The 17,064-nt window shown below is 35.0% G+C and overlaps 1 protein-coding gene across 1 annotated transcript; it reads left to right on the top strand.

The window, feature by feature from the left end:
• The first annotated feature begins 2,431 nt into the window (after nt 1-2,431).
• LOC131621681 (coatomer subunit delta-like) lies at nt 2,432-9,189 on the top strand. Its single transcript, XM_058892711.1, has 12 exons — nt 2,432-2,584; nt 3,855-3,913; nt 4,804-4,843; nt 5,724-5,947; nt 6,394-6,636; nt 6,727-6,874; nt 7,049-7,353; nt 7,587-7,785; nt 7,872-8,025; nt 8,322-8,384; nt 8,465-8,561; nt 8,825-9,189. Exons 2-12 carry the CDS (start codon nt 3,911-3,913, stop codon nt 8,912-8,914), a joined length of 1,566 nt encoding a protein of 521 aa, XP_058748694.1. The 5' UTR covers nt 2,432-2,584; nt 3,855-3,910; the 3' UTR covers nt 8,915-9,189.
• Nucleotides 9,190-17,064: the final 7,875 nt, after the last annotated feature.

The raw sequence follows: 17,064 nt of genomic DNA on the forward strand, positions 1-17,064 counted from the left end.
CATCAAAGAACAATTGAGGAGGATTGGATTCCCGAAACAACCGACATAAAACCGCTGTCTCAACCCGTTAAGACAAAGGGTGCTCATAAGAAAGTGAAGTCTATGCCAAATGACAACTCGATAACACGGTCTCCTTCATATTGTGAGCACGATGACAAACGCTTTCCCGACTCACCTACTCCAAAATTGCAAAAATCTCAAAAGAGTTCAAACAAGGGAGCTCGCTTAAGCAAACCGCCTCCAACACCTATTCCACTGCAAGTTTCACAAGTTTCCACTCTGATTCCGACACCTATTGATCAAAAAGTTCCGATTCCAACACCTATTGCTCCATCAGTCGAAGATGTACAAATTGCTCCAAAAATTCTATTCATTGACGAGATGTCGGTTTTATGCAAAAATACATCGACCGGATTGTAAATGTGGCAGGGGACGGTAATTGCGGATTCCGGGCCGTATCGACTTTGCTTGGTAAGGGAGATGATGCCTATGAGCTTGTCCGACATTATCTTATCGAGGAATTGGTGAACCGTAAAGACTCGTATACGTGGGTATTTAGAGACGAAACTAAATTTGAATCGGTCAACGGAGCTCTTGTTCCTTGAAGGGGCGCCTACGCACCGGTTTCGCATTGGATGAGATTCCCGGAAATGGGACATCTCATTGCATGCGCATATGACATGGTATGCATTGACTTGACGCATTATGGTTTTTCGGAAACCTTTTTTCCGCTCCGCACCTCCTACAAATCCAATTGATCGTATTATATATGTTGGATGGATCGCCAAATCGCGTATTGTACAAGTTTACTTGAAACCAGGATGCCCCATATCACCTACGTCACCAGAATGGAATCTTCATCATACCGAACTTGTCGAAACGTGACCGAATGTTTTTGTTGATAGGATGCATGAATTCGAAAGATTGAAAAATATTGAAAAAATCTCGAATGCAGAAAAGTCAAAATTGGAACCACCAATAGATTTAGCCGGCGACAATTCTTTTGATGTATTTTCTGTTTTCAAAATGTAATTTATGCACTGTATACCATTGCAATATAATCCTTTTTTTATAGTTTATGTGTTTATGTGTTTTATACTATTACATGCCACTGCTGCTATTGCTTTGAATTCTGCAAAAAAATAGCAGGGAAATTTTCGTAGATGCATCTACAGAAGGGTGTTACATAGAAAATTATGGGTGTTTACCGTATATGCATCTACGGAAGAGAGAAATTTATGACCCTTTCGTGGATATATCTACGAAATATTCTGTGACAGAGATTGTGTGGTCCATAGTCTCCAGAGGCTTCTATAAATTTGAGGTTTCTAAATTTGCATTGCACACAAACACAAACACAAACACAAACACAAACACAAACCCTAAACACAAACACAAAAATGTCTCGCATAAGGCCCTGTTCATGGCAGCGAACATCATCTAGGCGTCCCGATCCGGAACCGAAATATCGTAGAAGGAATGGGCATGTTATTTTCTCTCCGGTCAAACCCCATATGCCGATTATGTTTTGGAACATCCATACCTTCGACCAACTCAAGAGGACTCTGATGACTCAGTTAGAGAGGGAGTACAAACCCGGCGAAGTCATCCGAAAGATCCAGAGGCTTAGAACAAGGACCAATTTTGAAACCGGAGAAAAGCAACGTTGGTGGGATGAAGTTGAAGACGACGTCGATTCCGGTCTAATGATGCATGGATCAGATGACATTGTTTTAACTGTTGTAATACCTTAGATCTCTTAATTTTCTTAATTTTCTGTTTGAAATTTTGTTGTAATACCGATCAATCAATGAATCAATGCTTGAGTCTTTTATGGTTAAAAATGTTGCGGTTTTGGTTTTCTGGGTCTGGGCTAATTCCGTAGATGCATCTACGAAAGTCTTCCGTAAGTGCATCTACGGAACAATACAACATTAAACAAAAAAAATGTGCTTTCGAAAATGCATCTACGGAAGCACGAGGACAATTTCGTCAATTCAGTGTGCTTCATAACAATGGGGTGAGTTAAGAAATCTTCTAAATTGCTTTTTATTTTTTGTTTTATTTTAAACAAAATATTTACTTTTTAACAAAATTATAATGTGATTTCTTTTTCGTATTTTTTATTAATTTATTTTGATTTTGTAACCTAAAATGTTATTAATTACCTATCTAATTGAGAAGATTTATTTTATAGATAAATTAATAAAAACAACTTTTTTTATTTGAAATCAGTTTTGTAAATTTAGATTTTAACCTATTAAAAAAATTGTACTAGTATCAAACAGAATAAAGTTTCTTAAAATCATTTCAGAAAGTGATTTATTTTTCAAAAAGTTTTGACAAATAATATTAAATTCATTTCTAGTCATTGCAAATCAAATATACGAAAAATAAATAAATAAATTTAATTAATTAACTCGAATAAGGTTAATGGGGGGTCCATCTAGACACACTGGACCCGAGTTAGATTAACTAGCTTCGTTTCGGATCCTCCTTTCTTCTCTTCTGCTATCGGTGACGTTAATCCTTTCCTCTGCGATTCAGATCAGATCTGCACTACCGAATCTCAGATCCTGCATCGGTAAGATCTCTCTCTGCTACTTAGCAATTCAATCACTGCATTACATTACCTTACCTTAGGATTTATACTTTAACTTTTAATTTAGGAATTTCAATTGTGTAAAGGTGTGAGAAAAGTGATCAGAGTTGGTGCAATACTTGAATTGTTTCGATTAGTGGTGTTTATGCAGTTCTGGTGTATATGTGATTATGTAAAATGCGTGTTGTATTCAATTGACGAGGTGTGTGATTTGGTGAAGTCGTTTATGTTGAATATTTTTAATATATATAGGCTTGTTTGTATATTATTTGGTGAAATTTTTAATAAAATTGTTGTAGTGGGAGTGATTGGTATTGGCTATGTATTTTACATGCATGTCATGAATTCCTACGGGAAAATAGTCCTTTTATCGGAGTGGTGTTAATAGCCCTTATGAGGGAGTAGTGATAATTTTCCTTCTAAGGAAGCTGTGATCAATGCCCTTGCAAGAGAGCGACTATAATTGTCCTTACGAGGGAGTGGTGATAATTTTCCTTCTAAGGAAGCTGTGATCAATGCCCTTGCAAGAGAGCGACTATAATTGTCCTTACGAGGGAGTGGTGATAATTGCCCTTACGAGGGAGTGGTGATGTTCGTTTTCATGTCGACCAAACATTAATGTTATGTTGTCTGTGATAATATGTGGAGTTTGTGTAGTGTTTATTAATATCAAATGTAGTTTGGGTCTTCTTTTTAATTGTCCATATTATTTTCTTGAACGCTGTGTTCATATATATGCTTTATTGTTATTATGTTTGTTTACGGATGGTGTCCCTTGCTCTTATAATTTGGGTTGATTATCACCACAACTGTTGAAGGCATCATAGTTTCGCATGCATCATCCTAATTAGCCGGTCTAGTACTAGTCTGTAGGTAATATGCAATGTCAGTCTTGTTCGGCGGGTTGTTGCGGATCAACTTAGATGTCACTTGTTTTCTTTATTTTGGATGCTATGTCTTTTTGGATAGTATATTAATTTTTTTTTGTGAAGATTTGGGTTTGCTTACAAACTCGTGTTTAAAATCTTGTAAGATGTTTTTTTAGCGTAATACCCTGTTTCAAATTAATCTGTACATTTATTTTATATGTGATTACTCTGATTGGCGGTTTTGAAAAGAATAAAAAAATTGGTATTTTGAAAACATAACCTTTTGGTTTTATTAATGTTCCAAAAAATTTAGGATGTTACAACCTTGCTTCATGATCCCATAGCTCCTAACTAACAATGTGATTGTTTTTTTTTTTTTGCAGATTCAATTCAACACTAGAAGAAACATTTTCCTCATTTCAATTATCAATCGAACAAAATGGTAACTCACCGCTAGTATAATATTTGAGAACTTGCTCATATTTTGCATTGCTTAGGAAACCAGTTTACATTTATTAGTTTTTTTCTCTCTTGATTTCAGTATTTATTTTTTATTTGTGTGTTGTATAGTTGTATTCACGCTGATGGAATAATTTTGATACTGGAGTGGCCTGGGTGGCCTGTAGCTACTCCAATTTTGTTATATGTATACAGTTTTAACTTATGATCTGTAAATAAAGACCATGGGAGTTTTAGTTCTTTCATATGAATTCTCTTCTGTAGTAAGTTTTTAGCATGGTTTTTCTTCTACATTACGGGTAACTTTGGATCTTCCGGTGCAAGCTTATGCTGCTAAGTAGTGTTTGATTTTCTTTTACCTTGAATATAGTTATGTAACTTTTGATATTTGATTTCATTCAAAAATGTGCTGAGCTTGATTGTATGAGCAAGTTGTTTGCTAGTTTGGTGTAGGCTCAATTTGTGAGGGCGAGGCAGGGTTTATACAAAGGCCATACAATCACATTTCCTTTAGGTTTTGTTTGCAAGTTGCGTTTTGGAGGAGAGTGGACTGGAGGACTTACTTTTATTTTTTAAATCAAGGACTCTATAATATGTTTTTAAAATTAAATTAAGTGTGTTTGAAGCATAATATTATCATTTATCGAGTTGCTCTTTCATTTTTTTAAAATTATCAAATATCAAAATATAGACTACGCCTTCCAAAATTCCCCTCCAAAACCCCACACTCTCTAACGCAGCCTTAGTAAACTGATGAAACAAACATCTATCGGCTTCAGAAAAATAAAAGATATTCCTATATGTTCCTGCTTTTCTCTTTTGTATCGTGAGTTATTTTTGTCTCTTCAAATGTTTTTTTTATTTGTTTTACAGGTCGTTCTTGCTGCATCCATTGTCGGCAAGTCTGGCAAAGGTGAGTTGCTTTCAGCTCCCATTCACCAGTGGTCTTTTATCCTTTAGTTTAAGAGTAATTAGCACTGATAGTTTGTGTCTAGCTCACTTTTCATTTGCAGTCATTGTATTATACTTAAGTAAACATAAATTTCACTACAGGGAAAAGAAACATATTAAATATATTATATATTGCTCTTGAGATGCCACTTTTTATCATAGTTAACTGTAGGCTAGACATGTGCTCATCTTTGTTTATAATATTTGAATTTTGAAGCTATAACACACCCTTCATGATTAAAACAAATGAGGTATTTAGATTCTCTCTACATTGCTGCAATTGTACATCGCTGCAATTGTTACGGACTCCCCCTTATTCACTATTATGAAACACATGCTACTGGGTTTTGAGAAATATATAAGAAATTAGTTCCAGTCGGGGTAGTTCCTTTCCAGGAGTAGATACATTCGTTGGAGTTGGACATGTGGAAAATCTTCTAATGAAGTAATTTCTTTTGATTTGGTTGAAAACATGGTCACTGATGTTAAGATAACTAATATATGTTACAAGTCTTAATCAGAAAATATAATAGGTATCTTTTGATATATGACTGCTTTGATATGTATAATTTTTCTGCTCTTCACTTTATGTATCAGATAGACCAATGAGTTATGAAATCCATTTACTGTTTCAATTATTCCATCTTTTTTGTGTGTCTAATTCTTAATATTGCAGCTTATTATTGGGAGGTTAATTTTTTCGCTTTCACATTCAGAATAATTTTTTAGTTTATAAACAGCAGCGGAGTCCTGTAATGATTTTTTATTTGACGGTGCCTAAATAATTATGGATTTAACACCCATACCCTTATGCCACTAAACCTCTTGCTTTTTGTTTACAGTGCTGGTTTCTAGACAGTTTGTGGATATGTCTCGTATAAGAATTGAGGGACTTCTAGCAGCATTTCCCAAGCTGATAGGTACTGGGAAACAGCACACATATATTGAGACTGAGAACGTGCGCTATGTTTACCAGCCAATTGAAGCTCTATACCTGCTACTTGTAACAAACAAACAGAGCAACATACTGGAAGATTTGGATACTCTGAGACTGCTCTCCAAACTTGTATTCTTTCTTTGATGCTTCAAATTTGACTTCTTGTTTTCTCAAATCCATTTATTTTCAATTGATTGGTCTTTTCATCTTGTTAGGAGCATTATTAGTTTTGTCGTTAATTTGGTATGACATGCTAGCCTGAATCTAGAATGTTTGTGCCGTTTTAATTTTTTGTCATGTTGGTGTTTTCAAGGGGTTTTAATGGTACACTTATGAGATGCATAAGCTCCACTTCTTCATTTAAACATGGCGTTTAGTACATTGAAACTTATAGGCGTTTATTACAATGAAATTTATAGGCGTTTATTACATTGATTTCAATAGGAAGGTTTAGGATTGATGAAATGATTTTTAGTGGGAGGGAGGTATTTCACCTTTTCAAATCTTTAAAGCCCCTGGATTAAACTTTTGTCAAAATGCTTTCACAAATTCAGTTCATTTCTTAATATTTTCAGGTCCCTGAATATTCTTATTCCCTTGACGAAGAGGGTATCTGCAGACATGCCTTTGAGCTGATTTTTGCGTTTGATGAAGTCATCTCTCTTGGGCATAAGGAAAATGTGACTGTTGCACAAGTTAAGCAATACTGTGAGATGGAAAGTCACGAAGAGAAGCTGCACAAGCTGGTTATGCAGAGTAAGATCAATGAAACTAAGGATGTGATGAAGCGGAAAGCCAATGAGATTGATAAAAGCAAGGTATGATCGGGGGACTACAATGTAAATTTTTTTTAAGTTGAGTCTGGGATTGCTCATAATTTAATTGAACTTAATACATTTACTGCGCAGATTGAAAAGAATAAAGGTGATAAAGGAGGGTTTGGATCAATAGGTTCTGGAAGAATTGAAAATAGCTTCAGTGATTCGAGCATACCTAGCACTGGAACTGGTTTTGGATTTAGTACTGATATTGACTCCTTTCCTACCAAGCCTAAAGGTTGGTTTTCATAGATTCTCACAAATTCATCTAGAATGTTTGTAAATGTAACTACTTAGAATGGCAATAGATCCTGCAATCTCCAAGGCTGTGCTTTATTCTATGCCCAAATTATCTTGTTTCAGAATTAAGAGTTATTTTTTCATTAATGTACTCTGCTATTCTCTTCCTTAGGTCGTCCAACTTCATCTGCTGCTGCTCCGCCAAAGGGTCTTGGTATGAAGCTTGGTAAATCTCAAAAGACAAATCAGTTTTTGGAATCATTGAAAGCAGAAGGTGAGGTAATTCTTGAAGATGTTCAGCCAAGACTTAGCCAGTCTCGGACAGCTGCCCCACCACTTACCGATCCTGTCACTTTAACTGTTGAGGAGAAATTAAATGTGACTCTGAAACGAGATGGCGGAGTTGGTAGTTTTGATGTTCAAGGCACACTGTCTCTGCAAATTCTTAACCAAGAAGATGGACATATTCAAGTTCAGGTATTGTATACTTACTATCTTTCTCAAGCTTTCTGTCCTGTGGCTGCTGATTTGCATAACCAGGAATTTATTTATAATAAAAAATGAGTTATTGACATACAAAAGTTATAGTTGTTTCGTTTAATCTCATCATCATTTGATAAAACATTTCATGTGAAACACAGTTCATGTATATGTCACTTTAGAAGACAACTAAAGTATTGGTACTTGCATATGGTGCCATGTTTTTGCAGGTCCAAACTGGGGATAATCAGGCCATCTCTTTCAAGACACACCCTAACATGAATAAAGAGCTATTTGCCCATGACTATATACTAGGTCTAAAGGATCCCAATAGGCCTTTCCCCACTAGTCAAGGCAGTGATGCTGCAGGTGTTGGTCTTTTAAGGTGGAGAATGCAAAGCACCGATGAGTCAATGGTGCCCCTGACAAGTGAGTTAATATCTATCATTAATGTGGTCAACAACTTTATTTTCATGTAATAAGAACTGACAGTGTTGTATATATTTCTAATGCAGTCAACTGTTGGCCATCTTCTTCTGGAAATGAAACTTATGTCAGCATTGAATATGAGGCTTCATCAATGTTTGATCTGCGGAATGTTGTGGTATCAGTACCTCTTCCAGCTCTTCGAGAGGCACCATCTGTTAGTCAGATTGATGGAGAATGGAAGTGAGTAATTTGTTGTTTTTCTTCCCTGAACAATTGTTAGGGACAACAATGATTTGTGTTTTTGGTCTGTGGTTAGTAGGATCTGTTACACATGGTAAGTATTAGGGAGCTTTACACCACTGCTCAGACTGTTTGATGGAACTAATTTTGCTTTCCCACATGACCCCTCCCCTCCCAAAATCACCAATTTATGTCTTTCATATTTACTTACATTTATAATTCTAAATCATTTTATTTTATTTTACTCCTTACATTTTTGTGCACTCGATAGTTACCTAATAAAATTGGCTTTGCAGGTATGACTCTAGGAATTCCATTTTGGAGTGGTCTGTCCTTTTTATTGATAATTCAAATCGCAGGTATGCTATGTTTGGAGTGACTTTTTAAGATTTAATTTTAAGCTTTCAATTTATTTTGTCTGATCTTAAAAATTTGGCAGTGGGTCAATGGAGTTTGTTGTTCCACAAGCCGATTCATCAGCATTCTTTCCCATTTCAGTTCGTTTTGCAGCAACTGAGACATTTAGTGACCTGAAGGTTTGTGTTTTTCTTTATGGTATTCAATCTTATTAGGGGCAGTGGATGGAGTGTAATTTGGAACAATGTGTCAAAATTTGAAACTGACACATTTATCAACCCAAAGATGTTTGTATGGCTGGGAAGTTTTTCATCTCTAAATAGAAGTTCTTTTCTTTCAACTCCTTTGCCGCCTGTCATCAGCTGCTATGGATAAGATATGATATTATTAGCTTGAATGTTGTTGTAATGAGATCTTAACCTTTTTTTGCTTCTCTCTGCAGGTTACAAATATCATACCACTTAAAGGTGGTAATCCTCCCAAATTTGCTCAGCGAACTCAGTTGATCACAGAAAACTACCAAGTTGTGTGATTGATTTCCTCTTGACTTTTTAGTTTCTGTGACAGTTTTGCGTTTACCATTTACGTCAATAGGCTTTACTTATAGTTGCAGTATTTGTTATACTATTCATGAGTTTATACTTTTGGTTCTACTTTTCAAGACATGGAGCAATGTATGATACTTCTATTTACTATCATGTCAAGTATCTTATGTGGAAGGGGATGCATACCCCATCTCCCCTCCTTTTATCTGTGAAAAAGTTTATATAAATCAGAAGACATGCAAGTCATGCTAATTAAGTATCAGCTATCTAGTTGTGTATGTAATGTGGTGTATTTGCTAAAATGATGTTTTATGTGTATTTTACATCTCTTCAAAAATATATTTTCAACAAAACACAATTGAAATTTAGGGTATGATTGGATGGATGGTTTGGGGGTCTAAAGTCCATATATGAGATTTTAAGATGGATACAATAGCATTCCTTAGTAACTCAAATCCCTTAATTTCTGATCACCCTATAAACAAACATATAACTTAAAAATTAAGTAAGAACTCAAAACCGGGCCTTTCTCATAAGGGATTTTGCATAATTTATATTGAGATTCATTATCAAAGTCTTCGGAATCAAAAGTATTCCTATTTTTCTTAGGGAAGAGAGGAGAGGACTTTGAAAAAATAGAAGGATTGAGTGAAAATAATTGAATGATTTTGATTGGGAGGGTTTAAAAAATTTATTCCATTCTCAATCAATTTTTCAACATCAAAACATCATTATTGTATTTTATCACATTAAAAGGAGAAAAAAAGCTGAAATTTATGGTAAAGTAATTCATTTCATCCCCATCCTTTGCATTAATGTGGTTTTTAAGTTGAAAAAATGAACGTTGAGTCCGAATATGCATCTCCAGACTCAGTTTCATTTGTTCAAGAGATCAATCTCCAGATGTGCTTGATATTTTGAATTTTTAATCTGTTTTTCTGTTATGATTTTTGTATTAAATATGGTGCACCTGAATATGTTTTCCAAAGTTACTGCAAGAATAATGTTAAATCAAATGACGTGAAAGATGATGTTGAATCGGATGAAGTGAATGATGTTGTTAAATAGAGTGCTAGATCGATGGTTGTCGGGGTAGATGTTTGTAAACAATTTACAATTAAACAATAGTTTATTGTCTGCGAACATATGCTATAATGGGCCCGCATGGAGGTTGGGAAATTGGGTTTGGCGTTGCAATCGGAAGGTCCGACAATAGTTCTAATAGAAGACAAGAATTTGTAACAATGAGATGTGAAAGAAGTGACAAATATCAACCACTGATTGGGGAGTTGAAACATGATGACACTAGATCGAGAAAATGTGAGTGTTCTTTTAAACTGCGCAGATACCGTAAGTCAAATGATTAAAAAAAATTAATGTGGTTTCTAATATACATAATCATGCCTTGAGTGATAAACTACCCAGTCATTCCATTGTATGTCACCTTATTCCGGAGGAGAAAAAACTTGTTTTGGACATGACATTAAACATGGTGGTGTCGGAATACATACTTGCAACTTTGAAACATAAAAGACCTCAAAGTGTTTCAAATATAAAGGAAGTATACAATGCGTGTGCCCAAAACAACAAGGCAGTAAAAGGTCTAAGATCAGAAAGGTAACAGCCGTCGAAGCTTTTAGAGGATGACCAATATGTTTCTAGGTACATAGTTTGTGAGGATAAAGTCACTGTTTGAGATATATTTTGGACTCATCCCGATTCCATCAAGTTATTCAACATATTTCTCAATGTGCTCATAATTGATTCAACATATAAAACAAACAAGTATAGTCATCCACTCCTGGAAATTGTTGGTGTTACTTCTATAGAGATTACTTTTTCAGTATGTTTTGCATTTTTGGAATCCGAAAAAGAGGACAATGTAACATGAGATTTGAAAATGTGCAGGACTATATTGAACGACCAAGAAAACATGTCAAATGTAATTGTCACCAATTGTGACACCACACTGATGAATTTGGTTACAATAATGTTTCCTACATCGTGTGTATTACTTTGTAAGTATCACATAACAAAAAAATATGAGAAGTCGGCTAAAACCTACGACATGCACAAAAAAAATAAAGGTGGAGATGGAAAAATGGTCAAACCTTGTGTGGTGTTGGAAATGATAATGGATGCATGAAATGGTACGATAAATTCTTCCATGAAAGAGCTATATGCAGAATCTGTATTACATTTCAAGAGGGTGTGAGCGAGATATCCAAATTTCCTGAAATATATTGAGAATACTATTTTGGACCAGGTGAATTTGTGCCTGGACCGACCAGGTTAGACATTTTGGCTATATAACAACAAACAAAGTTGAATCTGCACATGCTACGCTGAAGAATTGGTTGGAAAATAATAAAGGTAATTTTTGTCGAGATTGGAACACTGTGAATCAAATGCTTAAAAACTAACATAACAAGATACAAACATATTTTGGTCGGACCATTACTGTGTTAGAACATCAATTCAAAAACAACACCATTTATTCATAGTTGGTTAACAACATATTTCAGATGGAATTGGATTTTATTTTTCATGAGCGAGTAGATAAAATAGGTTCAGATAGCTCAAAATGTGGTTGTACACTTAGGAAGACGTACAATATTGAATGTACTTGTTTAATTTCAAAGAAGATGAGACTTGATACATCAATACACATGAATGAGGTTTACACTCACTGAAAATGGCTACGGTTTTAGATGATGGTGTGATGAAGGATGATAAATCAAGTAGAACTATTATATTCCAATGGGAAGTAGTCAAAGAAATATTTTCAAAAGCTGATGACATCATAAAATTGCACATCAAAGAGAAGTTGATGAATATTGCCTATCCAGAAACAACAGATTTGAGACCACCGTCGTAACTAGTTAAAACAAAGAGTTGTCCTTAAAAAGGTCAAACCAACACTTAATGACAATTCTACGAGACAATATTCTTCATACTTTCAACATGTCGACCCACATTTTCTGAATTCTCCAACTCAAAAATCTTAAAAAGTGTTTTAAAGGGTGCTCGCATTCGCAAACCATCTCCTACACTATTGTTACCAAAAATCATCCATATTAAAGAGATGTCGTTTTTTATGCATATATACATTGAGCAGATTGTAGATGTTAAAGGTGACAACAACTTTGGTTTTCAAGATGTTTCAGGTTTGCTCAGTAAAGGAGAGGAGGACCATCAATTTTTCCGCTATCAGCTAATACAAAAGTTGACGATACATAAGGAATCATACACATCACTATATAGGACAAAAAGAAAATTATGATGTCATTATCAATGCTCTTGTTCCTTGTACTAGTGGTTCGATACCATATGAAAAATGGTTGTGCTTCCCAGAAATGTGACATCTTATAGCAAGTGCTTATGATAGGGTGTGTATTGATCTAACAAGATACGATTTCTCGAATTTTTTTTTCACTTCGTAGTAAGCCACCTCAAAATCCATCCTCATGCATCATGTGTACTGAGTGACTTTCAAAAACACAACATTTTGTTCAAGTTTATTTGAAATCAGGATATCCTATACTAAACACATCACCGAAGTGGACGCCGCGTGTAACACCCTGATTTTATTTTAATTAATTCCCGTAATTTAATTATGCGATAATATGTAATTGTATGGTATTGTTTGGTGTTTTGGTGTATTTGAGCTACCTTTGTGTGAGGTAGTAATCTTAAGAGTAGAACTAAGGTTGTGGGGTGTGAGAAAAGGTGTAGAATTTGGTGGTGCAAGGAGTATGACCAATTGAATTATATTAGTTAATAATCATTTAATTATTTAATATTAGGTGGATATTAATTTAATTAGATAATTGCAGGAAATTATTATTGCTATTTTAATTAGTTAGTCTAATAACATAATAGAAAAAGAGAAGTGGATGGGAGAAGTTGTCAGTATGTGAAAAGAGAAAGAACATAGAAAGGAAGAATATGAAAAGCTAAGGCTCAAGGGAGAACACCATAGTAGAGTTTGAAGAACTCATTGCTAGGAATACCAAGGTAAGGGTGGGGTTCTTCTTATATAAGGGCTTTGCATGACAACGAGGTAGATTATGACTATGTCTAATTGTATTGCTTTTTTTTTTTCCATGTTTGATTTTGTTTGAATTGCTTGCTGTTTGGAGAAATCAAATGGATTGATTAACCATAATTAATGTGGTGTTTGTGTAATTGTTGTATTGTATTTGCGTGTTGTGATTCAAGTGTATTCAAATACTCCCGAGTTGTGGTTTTGGACGTATGTTCGTCATGGTATGTATGTAATCGTTGTGGTAGATGATTGAATGGTGAATTGTATATTGTTACTGTTGAAATTATGCATTTTATGGAATTTTTTTGATGATGAATGTTGTGTTGTTGTGAGTGGTTGCAAGTAAGCCTTGAAACTAAGTTATAAGTGTTTTTGCTGAACAATATTTGGGGTTTGAAACTTTTAAAAAATGATTATTTCGTGTTAAAACATAAGCTAAATGCTTTGTAAGGAAAATTAAATTTTGGGATGACTTAAAGTGATTTTCGTTTTGAAAAAGTTACATAAAAGTGCTTATGCCAGTGATGCAACTGATTACATGGTTAAGTTAATCGATTACATTGAAAACATGTTTTTTTGGGCATTTTGGGTGATGTAACCGGTTACCTAGATAAGGTAACCGGTTACATCAAAGAAAAACCGGGTATTTCTGCTTCTGAGTCTGATGTAACCGGTTACATGGCTGATGTAACCCCTTAAATGGTTGTGTCGAAAATTTTATTAAAACTTCAAAAATTCATAACTTGAGTTCCGGGTGTCCGTTTCGAGTGCCGTTCAAGGTGTTGAAAAGCTAATGTAGTGTACTTTGCTATACAAATATTTTGGATGTAGAAAATAAATATTTTGTCACATGATGTTGTTGTTTGGTTTGTAGTTGTGTATTGTGTTGTGATAACTATGTATATCTTGCTTGTGATGCATAGTATGTTATGTTGCATTGTGGAATATATGCAAATGTATTATTACTGTTTTCTACATTGTTGTGGTGCTGTTGTGACATGTTTTGGCAGGTGTTAACACATAGTGGCCAGTGGTAGCGAAGTGCACTATGGTAAAGGTTAATGCACATATTGTTGTTGCTTGCTATATCATTATATTGTTGTTGCTTGGTATATCATTATATTATTGTTTCTTACTGTTTATAACACATGTTTGTTGCATGGTGGCCAGTATTGACGAAATGCACTGACTATGGTGAAGGTTAATGAGCATATTATTGATGTTGCATGTATTATGTTGCATGTATTCACGGTGTTTGGCGGAAGATGTATTTGGTGAGCCTCAACCCCATTGTGTGGATTGAGTGCGAGTAGCTAGTTCCTATGGTGATAGATTAGTGAAGCGTTACTATGTAATGATTTTAGATGGAGGTCTGTTTGGAGAGCCTTAATCCTAGGTGGGGATCGGGCGGTGAACCAGAGAGTTCATAAATTGGTACCACATGCATTGAGTCAAGTTGTTGAGTCTCATTTCATTGTATTGGTGTTGTATTATTGTGTTAATGGTGAGAATACATCAATGTCGTGTTTTATGTTGGTGGTGTGAATATGCGCGTTGTTAGAATATGTGATATAATTATAATAATTTGTTACTCACTTATTATGCCGCATTCCTTTATATAATTATGATATGCCACCCCTTTTATTTGAATGGTGCCTTTACGTATGTAACATGCAGATATTCAAGAGTAGTCAGCATGGATGTGAGTGGAAGGATGAAGTCTTCCTTTTTATTTTCTACTATCGGCGTCTGCTCTAATGTGTAACACCGGGGAGGGACATTTTTATGTTGTCGAGATTAATTGAATATCTCTTGAGTTGATGTTGCTATATTTTACTTTATAAACATGATTATATTTTGAATTATTATTAGCTGATGATATTTCCGCTACTTGAATACAAGTTTAATTTTCAGCGATGTTTTTATTATTATAAACTTTATTATAATTTTTAAAAATAGTATGTGTTACATATCATGATGTATGAGCAGGTTTTGTTGAACTGTAGCATCCTAAATACTTTTGTGTTGACTTTACTCTGATATATATTTAAATTACGCAAGGGTTATTTAGGGTGTTACAACATATTTCACAAAAGATACTGAAACTTAGCTGAATCACTTTCTGGAAAAGATGGAAAAGTTCATTTTGGACTAGATAACCACCTACATCAAAGAAAACACTCACTTTTGGACGAGAGACTCGTCGAAGTGTCCCGTCTTGAGTCCATTTTGGAACTACCCAACAAACATGTATTGGTTTGAGGGAACTACCTTGATTGTGGCTTCATTGAATCGGACGGGATAGCCCCTCACCGACTCAGATGGACCTTATCGTATATTGGACAAACTGGTGGTGGACATCTTCTTGTGACGGCTAGCGATGAACTGATGCACAATTTTCTTTACCAGCTCCTGATAGCTGGTGATGGAAGCTTGGGGGTAAACCCTTATACCATTGCAAGGTGGCGTCCCTGAAGGTGTCAGACAATAGTTTGCACTTTGGAGAGTTAGACGTTTCGATGATGGTCTTTTGGGTTTTGATGGAGGTGACATGTTCATAAGGGTCATCGCGCCCATCAAACTTGGCCAAATAGGAAAGCTTGAATCCTTTAAGGATAAGCATCTCCCATATTCCTTCTGAGATTGACTGAGCATCCAATATTTCCATTCTCCCTAGGATATTGGACTTTTGATGGTGTTGTCAGATATTATGGGCATTGTTCTCCAGTGTTCGCTTCTAACAGTGTAGTTCGTCCATAGTGACATGCATCTTCGATAGAGCGTTGGTGTCACCGTTACCACCGATATCCTCTGACTTAGGGGATAGAGCCAGGGACGGACCCAAAGCTAAGCCTGTGGGTGTCGGGGCCCCCACTACAAATTGCTTATTGTTAATTAATATGCCGCAAATATGTTACTAAATATTTATTTTATACATAAACCGTAATCATTGTGTGTAGTGTATTGAAAGAGAGATATAAAGCCATGTATCAAGAGTGCTAAAACTATTACAATATAGGCTTAAATGCACTAATGGTCCCTGTAAGTTAGCGAGTTTTTGGTTTTCGTCCCTGTAAGTTTTTTTTGTTGGTATGAGTCCCTATATTTTACTTTTTGCTTGCGGTTTAGTCCCTAAAGCCAAAATCCGCAGGAAAATCTGCAGGTTTTCCTGCGAATTTTCCTGCGGATTTTGATTTTAGGGACTAAAACAAACGCGAAAGTGAAATATAGGGACTCAGACCCAGAAAAAAAACTTACAGGGACGAAAATAAAAAACTCGCTAACTTACAGGGACCAAAGATACATTTAAGTCTACAATATATCATAACCTATTTCATTTAGGTGTACTTGTAGTTTTTAACAATTTTGGCATACAACTGTTTAGAACTTTTAAATATATTTGTTAAATGATATATATTTATTTTTTTATAATTATAATATGCTAAATTTGTTATATAAATTGTGCCCCACATCCTAAAATTTTAGGGTCCGTCTCTGGATAGAGCTCTCTTGTTAACTATGATTGAAGATGACTAAGTGTAAGAGTAGATACGAGGATTATAATAAAGAAGGTATAAGTTTAAATTGTAGCCTAAAAGAGGAGAGGTGAATCAGGTTTTTAGATTTTTTTCTATTATTTTAGAAATATTATTTCTTTTTAGTTGTTGTAATTTGTTTCTGTGATTATTTTTTGCGAGCTTTTTTAGTTGGTGTACCTTTTCCTCGTGGTTATATCATGTTTTCCTTTATCTATTTTCTAAACACTTGTGTTTGTTGTATTCAACTCTTTTGTGTTTGTTTATCAAATTGCAAATTTGACCAAGGCTCCAGACTTCCAGCAGATACGTGCCCTCTCGTTATCACTACCTATATTCTATGCATTGTGTACGTGTTGTGTTTTCTCCTATTGTTCACACCTTGCCGTCCCGATGTGAAGTAATTAACTAGTCTAACGTTGTTAGTTCAAGCCCAAAATTCCAACAACTATTCATTCATTTTATCAAATGACATCAGCAAGCGATTTAATTCTTGTGAAATTATAGATTGAATTAATAAAAAGAGTACAATTCAATTATGCAGAAGATCGTG

The sequence above is a fragment of the Vicia villosa genome, unplaced genomic scaffold, assembly GCF_029867415.1.
Source record: "Vicia villosa cultivar HV-30 ecotype Madison, WI unplaced genomic scaffold, Vvil1.0 ctg.000010F_1_1, whole genome shotgun sequence".
NCBI classification, from domain to species: Eukaryota; Viridiplantae; Streptophyta; class Magnoliopsida; order Fabales; family Fabaceae; genus Vicia; species Vicia villosa.